This window comes from Bemisia tabaci, chromosome 2 (genome assembly GCF_918797505.1).
Source record: "Bemisia tabaci chromosome 2, PGI_BMITA_v3".
In the NCBI taxonomy this organism is placed as follows: Eukaryota; Metazoa; Arthropoda; class Insecta; order Hemiptera; family Aleyrodidae; genus Bemisia; species Bemisia tabaci.
The window spans coordinates 67,098,650-67,115,094 of record NC_092794.1 but is presented as its reverse complement, the minus strand read 5'-3'; the positions used below and the strand labels follow the sequence as shown (position 1 = coordinate 67,115,094).

The window sequence follows — 16,445 nt, the reverse complement described above, 5'->3', positions numbered from 1 at the left end:
TACTACCTTCATTCTTAAAAACATTTCATTCATGAATCAAGTCATGAAAGAGAACAGACTCTAAGAGCAGATAAAAACATATGTTCATATGTACACTGTACGGATATGATAAGATGAAAACCGAAGTGGGAGCCTAGGAAACGCTCCAATGCCAAATTAAACATTTTTCAGTAACAGATGCTGTCAAAATTGAAAGTCCTCTTCAACTAGTTATTTCGTGCGCCTTTAATCTTGTAGGATACTGTGCAACGCCTCTGACGCGAAATAGTTGCTTAAATTAAGCGTTGCGGCGCGGCAGGCAACCAGCGTGACACGCGCATAGGCGCCTACAAACCTAACGGGATACTTCACGCGCTGAGCAATGCGTGAAATATCCCGTTAGGTTTGTAGGCGCCAGTGCGCGTTCTGCGCTGCTAACACGCCGCTCCTCTCTGAGTTAGGCTCTAATATTTAAACTCGCGGAGTCAGCGTTTTTCTACTCGTGATTTTGAAATGTTTGCACTCTCTGCATTGATTATTCCCTTGTAAACTAATGAAAAAGAAATATGTACTATTGGAAAATATAATGTGTTTTTTGTAAATATAAGAGTAGTTCCGTGTCAAATTTAATGATTTCCAAAGCATTCAAATTTATTATTTTATGTTTTGGGCCTTTACCGTGCTGCAGCGTGGTATAAGCGGAACTAAACGCTCAAAATTGGACGTATTTGACTCAAGAAGGTCGATGTACAAATAAGTTAAAAACTAAAAATTGCGTTCTTCTTAGTTTTTTTCCTCTTTTATTAATTTTTGTATTGTTTCTTTTATCACAACTATGGCTCATTGAGATTCATATCAATGCCATTGCTTGGAAAAGGTTTTACAAATATTTACCACGTATTGTAAATGTTTTTAAAATGAAGTAATCAATGTCATTAAAAAAAAAAGAATGTACGTTTAAGGCATATTTTATATCGGAAATTTACCAAGATTCACAAATTACCAAGAATTCAGGGTTCTATTTGATCCCAGTTTTTTCTTTGGTAAAATTACCATTTATGGAATTGGTAATTTTACCGAGAAATCTCGATGAAAGTATTGAACTTTCTCGGTAATTTTACTTGGCCTTGGTAAAAACGCCAATATTTTTTATCGACTGTGGTAGACCTACCGAGATAAAATGGCAAAGTTACCGGAAATTGATCACCAATAAAAGTGGTATTCTTACCTTAAAAAACATTAAAAATACCGGTTTTTAGCTAAGCTTACCAGTCTGTCTTGATAAAATTACCAATAATTGGTAAAAAAAGTGAGATGGTAAAGGTACCAAAGGACCTTGGTAAAACCGCCGAGAATTTTTACTTTTTTTTCAGTGTTGAAGTGTAAAATGATGCGACGGTTACAAAATAGCCACCACGCTTTCGCACAGCGCAAAAATGAGCAAGATATCGTCTTCTCGGGTGTTTTGGAACAAAATTAGTGAAAACTTCGTGTAACTTGGCTTGACATATAAAGTAAGGGGAAAAATAAGTTCTCTTATAATCCTGAAAACACATTTAAATATGGCTGACCGTCTTCAATTCCAATCGAAAAATATTAGGTGCCTTCAATGCAGTGGATATACAATTTGAGCTACTTCGGCGTTGATATAGTAGTTGTATCACGCAGTTTGGTGATGTGAGAGCAGCAGCCCGATTGTTGAAATTTATGTCGGCACGACAAGAACCGAAAATCGATCTATTACACGGCGCAGATAGGGCTATCGACGGTGAAACTACCAAACCACGTATCTCGTTTGCGGTGTTTAAAAATCTACGCTCACATTTTATTTTTTTGAAGTAGACCAAATTAATATCATTCCTTGGAATTTTCACGGAATTTTCTCCACACAAAGAGGAAAAATCACAGAAATTTTCAAGGCTGGATGTTAAGTAGTTTTTCATTTAAAAAATAAAGTATGACAGGAAGTCTGCGACGTCGCAAAACGAGATACGTGGTTTGGTAGTTTCACCGTCGCTATGTCTTGTCTTATGTTGCCGACGACGTAGCCAGTTAAAGTTTCAACGATCAGGCTGCAGGTTGGATGGGTATGGGATGAATGCACAGTTCACCATGCTTGCAAAAAGAAAAAGGTGTGTAGATTCCGAGTATATCAAAAAGAAGACATTTGCGATACAAAAACAACGCTTGCGATGTAAAATACCAATGTTATACTCCGCGCACTCATACGTATAAAATGGACGGTGACGCAGCGCTATCTTTCTGCAGCGACGGGACCCGTTAAAAAGCGGCGTCAAGGGGATTTGCATTTAATTCCCCCAGAGCGTAATTGAATTACTCGTTTTTTGCGCCAAAACGGTTCAACTCGAATACTTAGAGTCGAGTCTGTCAGTTTTGTGAGTTTTTTGTTGCATTAAAAAGGGATGCTGCGAAATTTCGCGCGGAACGTAAGCTCTCCGTGAAAAAAAATATTTATACTGATTTGGCAACAGCACCCAAAGTTCAGGCGCACAGAATCGTGGGATAGGGTACACGGTGCCGGAATTACAAACACCATGAGTGAGAGTTACAGTGTTGCCAGCGATTCGCATACATTTCACGCGAATAAATTATTTCAATAATCGTCAGGTAATTACCGGCTATTCGTGCGTTGACAATTTTTACCATTTTAAGACTTTTCTTATTAGCCATGGACTATTTCTCCTGGAAGAGTTGGTGACTGATCGATCATAAGGGGACCAAGTTGCTTGACAGGAGTCAGGACTCACCTATTTTTAGAAAGAGATTTGCTTCATTGGCGGATCCAGCAAATTGGCAACACTGTACTTTCTCCGTTTAAACCTGTGAAAATGTATCGATTTTTAGAGGGGCTAGGTGCTCTGACAAGAATCGATTATTTAGCATAAGTTTGAATGAAGTCAATATGGTGCTGCCAAATTGCTGGATCCACCTCTGAGTTTCTTCTTAGCGCATTGCCCGATAGTCACGATCTTGAATTGATTTGGTCCAAAACGGAAATGACCGCCTTACAGTGGTAATTTTGCACGTTGGCAACACTGTTTTTCCTCCATTTAAATCCGTTAAAAATATCGATTTTAGGTGAGGCGAACTGCCTTACCGAGGATCGATTGTTCTACATATATTTAAATGGAAGAAACACAATCTAGCCAATTCTCAAGAATCGCCACTGCCCCCTCGTTGAATTCTTTAAGCCCGAATTAAAATCTGCGCCACACTCCTTCAATTTAACTAGTACACTACCGGAAAAGCAGCAGTGCGGAGTACATCTAAAATATCGTCACCTTCCGGCAAAGTATCGCGAGCGCCGTTTCAAAATTTCCGCCGCCATTTTATTTTTTTACAAAGAAATTTTTGGTTGCATCTGTGTGAAAATTTCACTGAATTTTATCGGCAGCACAAAGAAAATTCAGTGAAATTTTCGGGCAGCTTCGTTGAACAATTTCTCTGTAAAAAAATAAAAAGGCGGGGAAAATTTTGAAATGTCGCAAGGCGCTTGTGATACTTTGGCCGGAAGGTGACGATATACTGTCTGCGGGCCGATTATTGAAATTGATAGACAAAGCGATAGACAGAGAGGATATAGGAAGTATAAAGCGATGTTATTGGTTAAAACGGGTGGTTCCTATAGACTAAGGGAGAAGATGATAGACTAACTGTCGGGTCTCTCGTGGGTTGCTGTTAGTTAGCCTATTACTTACCTCGTTTGTCCATTGCAACCACCCGCTTCCACCAATAGGAACCCTCCACATCTCTTTCGTCTTCTTTGTCTATAGCTTTGTCTATCAATTTCAATAATCGGCCTGCTGGTCGCTAGAGTCCCTTTATACCCAGAGTTACGACAACTCACTTTTGGTTGGGCCAGGGTTGGGCTGAAAGTGGCCTAAAAAAAAATCCAATTCTGATTGGTTCTCGCTCATGGAGGCCGAAACGAGTGCACCAAGATGGCGGTACCTCGTATGTGAAGAAGAATAATGAAAATATTACCTAATTGTGGTTTATCAAGAGTAAATTGTTATTTCCATAGGTCCAAAATGAAAATAGATTAAGAAATTATTCACAAACCAATCTCATTTTCTTTTTAATCGATCACTTTGTTGATGTTGTTTTTGTGTGACAGACATCGCAGGATTCCTGATCCTTAACCCTCAATATCGTTCGTTTGGGTGCACTCGTTTCGGCTTCCATGGCCAGCCAAGGCCGGCTGCCAGTCAGCTGATAATTGAGTTGTCGTAACTCTGGGTGTAAAGGGACTCTACTGGTCGCCATGTACCCTTGAAAATATTATGGGCTCATCTGATAGGCGATCGATGTAGACCTGGTTGAGTGACGTCACGGCCGAAATATAGGCAAGGAAATGATTGGCTTCGGTAGGCGTCGCGTCCGGGTAGCCGGTGCGATCGATGGCCCATTACAAACGCGAAGTGGCTGAGTGTCGCCGCGGCTCCTATCAAAGGCGAGTCCTTTGAGATATAAACAACTGGCTTTTATTAAAAATTTACCCGAGAGACCCGGAGTCAGAAAACAATATCAGAGAAACTTCTCCCAATTCAATCGACGACGGTCAGAACGCACCGTTATTTATAGCTCCCTCCGTCTGCTTTTGTCAGTTCCTGTGTCCCACGTCCTCAAGTTCTCCTCCTTCTCCCTGGCTTTCGTTTCAAGGCCGAGTAGTTCTACAGGGTTGCCACAGTCAGGGAAAACCGAGAAGTGTCGGGGAATTTTTAAAGTCAGAGGAAACCGGGAAATGTCAGGGAAAATTTGTTAAATCACCTTCATTTGCCTTCTAGAATGGGTTTGAGGTTTCGAACAACAAATTTTGCCCGAAACTATTTTCAATTATGCCTTCTTAACCATCCGTCACATCTTCGATTGTCAGGGTATTTCACCAAAATGTATCAGGGAAATAAGGGAAATGTCAGGGAATTTCACTTTCTAAATTCTGAGGCAACCCCGGTTCTACCTCCAGTAGTTCAAGGATACCGAGGTCCCATCTCAGTCCTTACTTGCCCCATAGAGAAAATACAGAAGGTGTTGGCAAGCGGAGAAATGTACTTTTCTACGTCACGGTTAAAAATGAAGCCGCCCCTCCAATTGGTTCGCGGAAAAACCGAGACCTCTTTGAAATTTAAAAAGAAGCGGAAAAGGTTGAGAGGCTCCCACTTATTTTGGCTATAAAAACTCGTAAATGACTTTCTACGTTTCAGTATGTTTTTCTATCAATGTTCGACTGTAACTGAAAATAATTTGTAAGTAAAAAATATATATTTCATATAATAACAACTTTTATCTTGACTCGTCCCGTTTTGAAGGTATGAATGTTGAATTACGTTCTGTGCGTCAAAAAAGCAAAAATTCGAGTCATGGTAACTAATGTTCAATTATATGATTTTCAATGTTAGATTCAATGGTGATGTAGGTCTTTATACAGGTTCCATCATGTAATCAAAATGTAAAAAATGCAAAATGTAATCCAATTAGGAATTACAATTAAAACACCTAACTGCACAGGGAAACTTATGACACATTTCCATGTCCAAAAGGCAAAAGCATGCATCTCCATAGCGGTGTTTAAAAATGTCCTCTCCCATTTTATTTTTCGAAGAGAAACAAGGCAACTTCATATCTTGAAAGCACAGAATATTCTACTAACAAAGTGGGAAAATCAAGAAAGTTCTCAAGGAATTATGATGACTAGTTTTCCGAAGAAAATTTATAATACAGCAGGAAGTCTTCAACGTCGTAAACGGAGATACGTGGTTTTGCACTTTAGTCGTCGGCATCAGTGGCGTTGCGTGAAATGCGATATATCGATTTTTATGCCATTTAAACCCATGGTAAAGAATCGATCATTAAGGTGTTTGCTGCGAACACCCTGTTTATCGATCCTTTTCCATAGGTTTAAATGGCATAACAATCGATGTATCGCAAATCACGCCACGCCACTGATCGGGGGCTGTTTCTAACACAAGCCAGAAATTGTAGTTCCTCATTGCAAAATGCAGTCCAGTCGCGGAGTAAAATTGGAACAAGCTACACCTTTCACTCTTACTATATGCAATAGCACAGAGGGTTCTGGCAATGCCAGGGGGTTGAATATAGCATCGCAAAATATTATAACCTTTCTCATATATTTATAGAGGAACGGGAGAACGTATTTGAAAGGCCCCACTTTACCCTCCTAACAATTTTGGGGCAAAAGTTAATAACAGGGATGAATGAATACTGAACCAGGAGGAACCTGGGTGCCTGTCCCCCACTAATCTACTGACAAGAAATGTGAGAGATTTTGCCTAAGAAAGTCCGTGAAATATGTATCATATTTGAAATTTTCATTCGATCAATTTTTTGATAAAAACAACTCAGAATTGCTCCTAATTCTAATTTTTTCCAAATTTTCCCAGAAAAGCCCAGCAGACACTCCTTGATGAGGTTTTTTTTAGTGCCACCAAACTCCCCTCGATGAGGTACCCCTCTGGCTCCCACCATAAAAAGTTTCTAGTTCCGTTCATGCGAAGTCGATCAACATTATTGATCTAATTAGAATTCATGAGCATCTTGTCACTCATTTTTTGGGCTTATTATGATGACTGTTAAATGTCGCGTTGAGTGTTTTGCGAAGCGAGTTCGTAAAACTGGGTCTTGAATGCTGGACCGATTGAAAATATATTGTAGACGGAGAAAGAACTCGAAACAGGAAAACGGTTTCATTCGTTTTTGCATGAGCTGATTCAATTGAACTGCATCAGCTTTCCTACTTTCTCCGTCGGCCTTGTCTCCACGAGGCGTTTCACGAGATTTGTCCCAGGGAAAAATCCCACCTACGAAGTTGGGAAAAATATTGAGTTAATCAATATTTTTCCCAGTACCAAGTATGGTACTTGTACCCCTAGGATCCACTGAGAGAAAAAGAAGAAGTGAAAACGAATCGTGCGATATTTTATTCATTACTACATTGTTAATGTTTGTTTAGTTAAAATAATGTGTCTAATTGTCAATTGAGTGCAATTATTATTTTAATCCCGGTTAAATACTCGATTTTAACTAATTTATCTTCCCGCGCAAACTAGTCGCAGGACTGTATGAGCCCCGTCCCGTGGAGACGGTAACTGGGAAAAATCCCAGAAGTTTCATTCCTGCAATTCGAACTTGGGACAAATCCCATGAAAACGTCCCGTGGAGACAAGGCCGTCGACGTGCCCGTTTCATTCAAATTTTAAGGATCATAACATTGTTTATTCCCTTTTTTTGTTTCAGGTGAGGGCTCGATCTTGAAAACTTGAATGTTTACCTGAATGTACTTGAATGGTGCCTACCTGAATGTAAGGTTTACTTTAATCACGTGTTCCATGGATACTGTTATACTACTACATCACAGAGTGCGAGAAATAGATTTGATCTTATCTATGGCATTTAGAGAGATTATTTTATCTCTATTATTCAGATCCAATTCGATCAAACAGAGAATCTTCATAGCGACATCAGGACTAACAGAATCTAAACCATCCAGCAACTTTCCCTAAAGTAAGTAGACCAGCAATTCCAATGCAGGGATGAATTGCATTTTGCAAAAAGGAACCACACGGAAAAAAATTGCTGATTCAACAATTCAATTGCTAAAAACAGTGAGTGCAATGTTTCAACGCAGATTTTACAACAAAAAAATGCTACTTTAACCACCCCCGTGGTTAAATTAGTTTACAATGTGGTTAAAGTAGCATTTTTTTGTTGTAAAATCTGCGTTGAAACATTGCACTCACTGTTTTTAGTAACTGAATTGTTGAATCAGCAATTTTTTTTTCGTGCAGGAGCGTTCTGATGTCGCTAAGATGGTGCACCCTCTTTTACCTTGCAAGTATAAACTGATCATCTAAACAAGTTTTATCCATTACTCACAATGAACTGCAAATACAAGACGATGATTACCCTCGTAAATTTAATTTTCGACATGATTTCAGTAATTTTTTTGAAAAGAATGTAAGTTGCACAATCCTAGCAACACTGGAATGCTCTTGGTTTCCTCCTGCGGGATGCAATCCAAATATGATGAGCCGTCCCTAATACATCTCTCGATTCAGCTAGAGATTAACGAAAGGTGATCATGATCATAGCCTCTAAAAGGTACAGCCTGTGTAGCAGCGCAACGTAGTGGTGGGTCTCGTCCGTAGATCTTTTTGAATCACCTTAATTTGCTCGTTTAAGGTGATTAGACGCCGCATATTTTGTGTTAGAACGGCATGCGATATATCGCATCCATTGGTCACATTTTTTCAGCTACTCATCATTTTTCTCCAATTGTGAAATCGCAATTCTGTTGTCAGGAGACTAAATCACTCACTAACCAATTTTAACAAAGAAATTCAACGTAATAAAGGCGCGGTTTTTTTAGAGAGAAAATATCGCATTCGAGTGCAGTTTCGATATCAGTATCGAATGCGATGTTTTCTCTCTAAAAAAAACACGCCTTTATTACGTTGAATTTCTTTGTTAAAATTGGTAAGTGAGTGATTTAGTCTCCTGCCAACAGAATTGCGATCTCAAAATTGGAGAAAAATGACGAGTAGCTGAAAAAATGGAACGAATTGATTCGATATATCGCATGCCGCTCTGACACAAAATATGGCGTCCATCGAATCACCTTAAACGATGTATTTGCGGCAACTTGAGGTTAAGCGGGCGTCAGGACGTCGCGCGTCGCGTCGAGTCGCCACGAGTATCGAAGAATCAAGAGTGCCTTCAATTGTTGCTGTATGCAATACGCGCATCCACAGAACACGAATAGTTGCATCGCGCCTTCACAGTGAACTCACTGTTTGCTCTTTTTGGAGATCTAGCTAGAAACGGTTGGGAGCCTCTTTGTACTGAGAGTCGGGTCGTGTGAAAATCAAGGAAATTTGCCTTTTTACACTCAAGGGACAATTTTATTTTATTTCAAATCATCGTAACGATTTTCAAGCACTTAACACGAGATTATTGACAATTTCACGGGAAACTGATCATTTTTTACAATGCCGATTTCCTCTTCCATACGTTTAGTATCTCATCTTCATTTGTTTTTTTTTTATTTCTTTGTCTAATACACACTCTCAAGCATCACAATGACCTATATTCCCCCCAAAATTGGTATTAACTCGGGTGAAAAAGCAGTACTATAGAATTAAGAGGAAGCACTACGTAGTATTTTTCACACAAAAAGGACGTAAAAAATCGAATCGACTTACCCATTTTCTTTTTTACTTCATTATCAAGGAATTTTTCACGCGGAATATTCTCGTGATTAATTGCGATATTTTCTCTACGCACAATTTTCTAATTCGTAAAAATTATCAATTTTCATTTTTTTCATGAGCCATTTTACAAATTGAGGCTATTCTCTCTAGAAACACAGCAGCGGACGGAGAAAGAAGAATCGTTCCAGTCCAGGTCTCACCTACCCTCCTCCTTCTCTAGTCCTCGTTACAATTTATACCTTCGTGATAACACTTCTTGCGATCTCTATAACAATGCTAAATTTCCATTAAGACCAAAAAACAGTTTTATCAATAAGTTACATTGTGACTACAACTTGAAATATAGTTGGGACCTGAAACGATTATTCTTTCTCCGTGTGCTGCTGTGTTTTTAGGGAGGGCAGCCTCAAATCGCAAAATAGCTCATGAAAAAAATGAAAATTGATAAATTTTAAGAATTTGAAAGTTGTGCGTAGAGAAGCCTCGTAATTAATCACGAGAATATTCCGCGTGAAAAGTTGAGGTGAGAAGTGAGCGTGAAATAAAGAGGTAAAAAAGAAATTATAGGCAATGCAAAAGCAACGATTACTTCATACCGTGAAACCAACCGGAAATAAACGCACCAAGAAGAAAGTGAAGTTAGTTCAACATTCTGAATGTAAAAAAAGTGTGCGAGAACCTATAAAATGCTAACTTACCCGCCCCAGCAGTTAGTTTTACATCTTGGCATTGCTAAAGTAACTGCTGTGGCGGGTATTTCAGAATTTTATAGATTTTCGCACACTTGTTTTACATCCTGATTGTAAAAAATTTCGGCCCAATCCAAAAAATCTCATTACCTAGTCACCAAAAATAAATAAATAAAAAAAAAAAAAAAAAAAAAAAAAATTGGATTCATCATTGAAAAGTAAGTAATAAATCAAAACGGCTCAATTTTCTCCTTAATGCCCATGCAACATACTATACACCCCCAAAGTTTTTCACACAAAACAATTCAATACCTACAAGGTATGATGGCGTGGAACACGTTTTGATCCATCGCTTTAAAGGAGTATGATATCAAAACGGCCCAACTTCTTTGAAATATGCCCATCTCTGAGCAATAACTCTTTTGAGACCTTCTGACTCATCGCTGAAGAGAGTACGCATTTTCTGTGTGAATTTTCTTCATGATCGACTGGCACTTCTCCTGGATATCTTGCAACTTTTGTTTATATTCTCCTAGTCCAGCTTTAGGATTTTTCTTTAGCCAATCCCAGATTTTATCGCTTTCCTCTTTCATGCAACCCTTGTCAGCCTGGGAGAGCTCGGACTCTGCTGCCTTTAATTCCTGCATAATTTTGTAAGTATAATCCTCTAGTTGATTCCTAGCTCTGGATCGAGCTAAATGCCTCTCATCTTCTTCTTTAAAAAGTTTAGCTTCTAGGATCATTCGTCTGATGTCTCCTTCGGATAAGCGACCCTTTTCATTGGTGATAGTAATGTTTTCAGACTTGTCAGTGCCTATTTCTTCAACTGAAACCGAAAGGATTCCCTCTGCATTCAACTTAAACGAGGCTTCTACCTTAGTCACACCTTTGGGTGCTTTTTTGATACCTTCTAGTGAAAAATTACCCAGAAAATGATTCTCAGAGGCTACTGCACGCTCACCTTCATAGATACTGAAACGTATTACTTCCTGGTTGTCTATTGTGGTTATATATTTCCTTGTTTTTTTACATGGAATCCTGGTATTTCTCTTGATGATAACACTGAATACGTCATTGATGGTATCAGTTCCAAGGGAAAGGGGAGTAACATCGCACAATACTACATCCTTAATTTTGAAGTCATCATTTCCACTCAGTGATGCGGCTTGCACAGCAGCACCATAGGCGACAGCCTCATCAGGGTGAATCGAGTATTTCAAGGATTTACCATCAAAGAAATTCTGGAGCAATGATTGGACCTTTGGAATTCTCGTGGAACCTCCAACAAGAACTACATTATCAATGGCATCTTTTCCTAGTTCAGCATCCATTAAGGCCCTCTCAACTATCGTTAATGTTCTTTGGAACAAGTCAGCACAGAGGTTCTCGAACTTAGCTCTGGTTACTGATGTGTGAAAATCAATTCCATCAAATAAAGCATCAATCGAAATATTGGCTGTTGGCGCCGCTGACAGAGTGTGTTTGGCTCGCTCTGCAGCAGCCCTCAATTTACCTAGTGCTCGAGGATTGGGTGCGAAACCTTTCTTGTGCTTCAGCTTGAATTCTTCGATCAAATAGTTCACCAAAAGGCTGTCGAAGTCTTCACCGCCCAAATGAGTGTCACCAGCAGTCGATTTTACTTCGAATAAAGAACCTTCATCGATGGTCAGAATAGAAACATCAAAAGTACCACCGCCCAAATCAAAGATCAAGACATTCCGTTTACCTTTCATATCAAGACCATATGCCAGGGCAGCCGCAGTTGGCTCATTAATGATTCGCAAAACATTTAACCCTGCAATGGCTCCCGCGTCTTTCGTCGCCTGCCTTTGTGAATCATTGAAGTACGCGGGAACGGTGATAACTGCATCCGTAACTTCACAATCAAGGTAGGCTTCAGCCGTTTCTTTCAATTTGGAAAGGACCATGGAGCTAATTTCTTCAGGAGCAAATTCCTTCACCTCTCCATCATGGTCGACACGAACTTTCGGGTTGCCACCATCATCAATAACAGAGAAAGGCCAATGTTCTATGTCCGCTTGGACCACAGAATCATTGAATTTTCTGCCAATGAGACGTTTCGCGTCAAAAATGGTGTTTTCAGGGTTCGTAGCGGCTTGCATTTTGGCACTGTCTCCAATCAATCGCACTCCGTCTACGAAAGCAACATAACTCGGTGTAATTCTCATACCTTGGTCATTTGCGATGATTTCGATTTTCCCATGCTGCCAAACTCCAACACAAGAGTGTGTGGTTCCCAAGTCGATTCCGATAGCTGGTTTTTCCATGATAGCAATGCTTTGGGAGAGTGAATGTGAGGTATGTAACGTTCTAATGTTGGCTCTTATCACCAAAACAGGAGGGGTAAACTTGAGACGATAAGTCCTTCACTAACGCAAGAGAACGAGTCAAATCAACGGAAAAGAATGTATATTCAACCGCTGACCACTGACAGATGCATGCAATTCCATTTATAGAACTAAACCCATTTCCATGCACTTTCCATGACTACACTTTTTGAGGACTTTCCATGCACTAACAGTTTTCGGTAAGCTATCGAATAATAGCTCTGCTCAAAAGTAGTGTTGATAAGAGAACCCTTATCGATAACTACTTATTAGAATTTGTACAGCAGGCGCGGCGTAAATGAGCTGTTGACATGTTTATACCTATCAGTTTTGTTTTACGCCCTATTTTAATGGGTTTTATGCAATCTTTACCTCCACAGCCGTGACTGAAGTTCGACTTTCAAAACGTCAATAAACGACACAATTATTAATTTTTCTCCCTTATATCTCATTAGTTTCAAATTTCCAGAAAAGTAATTTTAGTTTATATAACGCTGATTCAAAATATCTATACTTGTATATGGTTTTTTCCGACGATCATAGCTGTAGGTTATCCACGTAAACATGCCCACCTTCCGCGACCGAGTGTCTTGCAGGCCCCGAATCTGCTCAACAATTCCATCATAACCGTTTTTTGGGTTCCAAAATGTGTCGTCAAAACTTAATAACTTTTTTAATATTCAACTAAACTCAAACAAGGTGAGCATTATGAGTAGAGCTGAGCATCTTCCACCCAAATATTATAGGGGTTTCGGGATTTACTCCAGGACTTAACTAGCAGTAAAGCTAAATAGAACGCAAACCGTGTAGGCGAGATAATTTTTTTGATGAGATTTTTTGCTGATATGTCACTCTTAAAGTTACTAGATAGAAGTTTCCCACCATATACATTTTATAGTCTTGTTTTTTTAGAAGTTTTTTGAAAAGCACTTCTCAACAATGACCTCCACTAGGGATGTGCATATTTTTGCGCGATATATCATCGTTTCCCCACGAAAAAAGGTAACTACATTTCAGCATTGCAAAATTTCCACTCTCAAATTGCAATTTCAACAGGAAACTTTTGGACATTTTTTAACGGAAAATTTCACCGATCTTTCTTCTAATTTAACTTACTTGAAAATCGGCAAAATTTTAGACGGATAACACCACAATTATATTTCTGTAAAACATTGCATTGTTGAAGTCTAAGACAAAGTATATGTATTAAATCATGAAGCAAATTTTCTCTTCGAAATTTTACGTGAAAAACAATTTACATAGCGGAAAGTTTAGACATCAACCCTGAAACAAAATACAATTGATTACCATTAAAATCAGCAAAAAAACAAACGACGTCATTTGCACATATAAATGAAGTTCCATTAGATCTGCGCTATCAATACTTAACACTTGTTAATCTGGTTAAAGAATTGATCTCCAAACTTCCCGTGTGTAAACTGTTTTCCACGTAAGATTTTGAAGAATAAGTATGAGGCTTTTTTTGTAGTCCAAACCTTGTGCTGCAGACTGATTATTGACATTGATAGACAAAGCTATAGACAAAAACGACAAAAGGGATTTGGAGGGATCCTATTGGTGGAAACGGGTGGTTGCAATAGACAAAGGAGGTAGGTAATAGACTAACTAACGGCAACCCACGAGAGACCCGACAGTTAGTCTATCATTTTCCCCCTTAGTCTATGAGAACCAACTATGTCAACCAATAGGATCGCTCCATACTCCCTATGTCATCTTTGTCTATCGCTTTGTCTATCAGTTTCAATAATCGCCCCGCAGTGGTCCATTTTGCAACGCTGAAATACAGTTACGTTACTCGGTCTGGGAAAGAACGAAATGGAAGATAGAGACGCGGCGTTATACGCGACGCTGGCGGAAGTGACGATGGCATGTTTGGCAACGGTTGAGAACACCAACATGGAGCATGGAGAGCGACTTGAGACCTGCATTGCAGCTGTGACGTCACCCTCAAACCCACAGCCACACAACCAATATCTTGGCGGAACTGCAAACCTGCCGCCTGCCGCCTTGCGGCCCGCAACCCGCGCGACTCGCCTCGTGAATTATCGTGTAATTTCCCCCCATTTCAATAGCTTTATTTTCCTCATTTGTTCGCCAATCCACCCCTTCATTTGTCGTCTCTTAACAATGGGAGGGCTCCCTAGGATTAGGAAGTGTCGCGAGACGGCACCCGCTCTTGTTTCCAGCTTCAAAGCTCAAGACAACGGAACAAAAAATCCGCGATGCTCCCCAAGAAGAGCAAACAAATAAGTTAGACGAAAATGTAAAAAAACCCGCAAGGTCTGTTTATCAAACGTATTTCGTTCAATACAATGCATTTCTAAAAAAAGAAAAGAAAAAAATCCAAGAAACACTGCGCAAATTTCCTAAATTTTGCAATTATTATGGGAACTGCAGTTTTTTACTCACAATCAGTTTAGAAATAATGTACGGACCAAGAATGGAAAAAATAACAAATAAAAAAAACCAAGAAACATCGCAAATTCCCAACATTTTCCGATTATTACAGGAACTACAGTTTTTGAGTCTCAACCAGTTTAGAAACAATGTACACAACATTAGTTTCAGTGGCGTGGCGTGAATTGCGATATATCGATTGTTATGCCTTTTAAACCTATGGTAAAGAATCGATTATTAAGGTGTTCGCTGCGAACACCCTGTTTATCGATACTTTTCCACAGGTTTAAATGGCATGACAATCGATATATCGCAATTCACGCCACGCCACTGATAAGTTTCCCTATGCATATAAGTATTTTTACGGATGAGCCAGAAATTTTAGCTCCTTACTGCAAAATGTGGTTCAAATTTCACAGGATTACACTTATTTCTCATCATTTCTGACATGAAGTAAAGTAGGCTTGAATATGTAAACAAAAATTCATCCAAAAAATTTCTCAAAAATACACGGATATTAGTGCATTGATTAGAATACAGTGTATTTAAATCAGGAGCATCATTTGGGGGAAGGAAGAGGACATATGCTTCCTCTCTCGGCATTTTGATTCTAACTTTTTCTGGAAAAATTTGGGTCTAATTTGATCGCTTCTAGGGCAGATGGGAAAAGTGGCATCCGGGCTCATGCCCAAGGAGGCATGTCAAATCGTACTCTCCACATTTTGGGTGAGAACCAGCCCTACCCCGAGAAACGGAAAAACAATTTGTTCATAAAAACATTCAATTTTGATGTAGAAGACACAAATTTTGACGTAACGATAGTGAGTGTTTTATGCAATTTTAGGAAATAAAACAACTGAAGCTTCTTTCGTTCTAAAAAACCTCTTTTAAATGCTAAAAATATTTTTGATTTATGGTTTGAACATAAAAAATGAATATATTTAAGTAAAATTAAGTTTACATTTTGGATACATGTTCTATCCTTAAAATGTTCGATTTAAATCATACCTTGTATGTACCTTTTTTTTATTTTCATTTTTTATTTTTATTTTTTTAATATTTATATTTTTCAAACGTGGCAGACCTTTGCCAAGAAATGGCATCAATTTCAATATTAATGAGCCGCAGTGGTGTTGAAAGAAGCTGTACAAAAATGAATGACTTAGGAAGAAAAACCAAGAAGCACGCAATTTTTGGTTTTAACCCATTTGTACATCGATCTTTTAGAGTTAAATACGTCCAATTTTGAGCGTGCACCACGCGGCAGCACAGTAAAAGCACAAAATACAACAGAAAAAATTAAGGTGCTTTCGAAATCATAAAATTTGACAGGGAAACAACTTCATATATTTACGAAACACACATTATGTTTTCCTTTAATATTTTTCTTTTTTCATCAATTCGAATGAGAATAATCCATGCAGAGTGTACAAACATTTCAAAATCATGAATTGAATTACGCTGACTCCGCGAGTTTAAATGTTAGAGCCTAACACGGAGCGGAACGGCCAGAGCGATACGCGCGCACTGGCTCCTACAAACCTAATGGGATACTTCACGCATTGCGCAATGCTTGAAGTATCCCCTTAGGTTTATAGGCGCCAATGCGCGTTTCGTGCTGGCCGGCCGCCTGCCACGCCGCGCCGCGGCGGCGTGCCAAGACGCCTCAAGGAACTATTTTACAACAGAGGTGTTGCACAGTATCGTACGAAATTGAAGGCGCTCCAACATGTCAAGAATGCCTGGCATCCTTTAAGAGTACG

At 39.2% G+C, this 16,445-nt stretch overlaps 2 protein-coding genes across 9 annotated transcripts in view; one reads left to right on the top strand and one right to left on the bottom strand.

The window, feature by feature from the left end:
- Positions 1–16,445, top strand: part of para (sodium voltage-gated channel paralytic) — a 149,874-nt gene that overhangs the window by 50,862 nt on the left and 82,567 nt on the right. The window lies entirely within an intron of this gene.
- Positions 8,897–12,527, bottom strand: LOC109039787 (heat shock protein 70 B2-like). The gene has a single exon (XM_019055446.2). It carries the CDS (start codon positions 12,202–12,204, stop codon positions 10,354–10,356), a length of 1,851 nt encoding a protein of 616 aa, XP_018910991.2. The 5' UTR covers positions 12,205–12,527; the 3' UTR covers positions 8,897–10,353.

Coding starts and splice junctions, on each gene's coding strand:
- LOC109039787 (XM_019055446.2), bottom strand. CDS start 12,204: ATGGAAAAACCAGCTATCGGAATCGACTTGGGAACCACACACTCTTGT.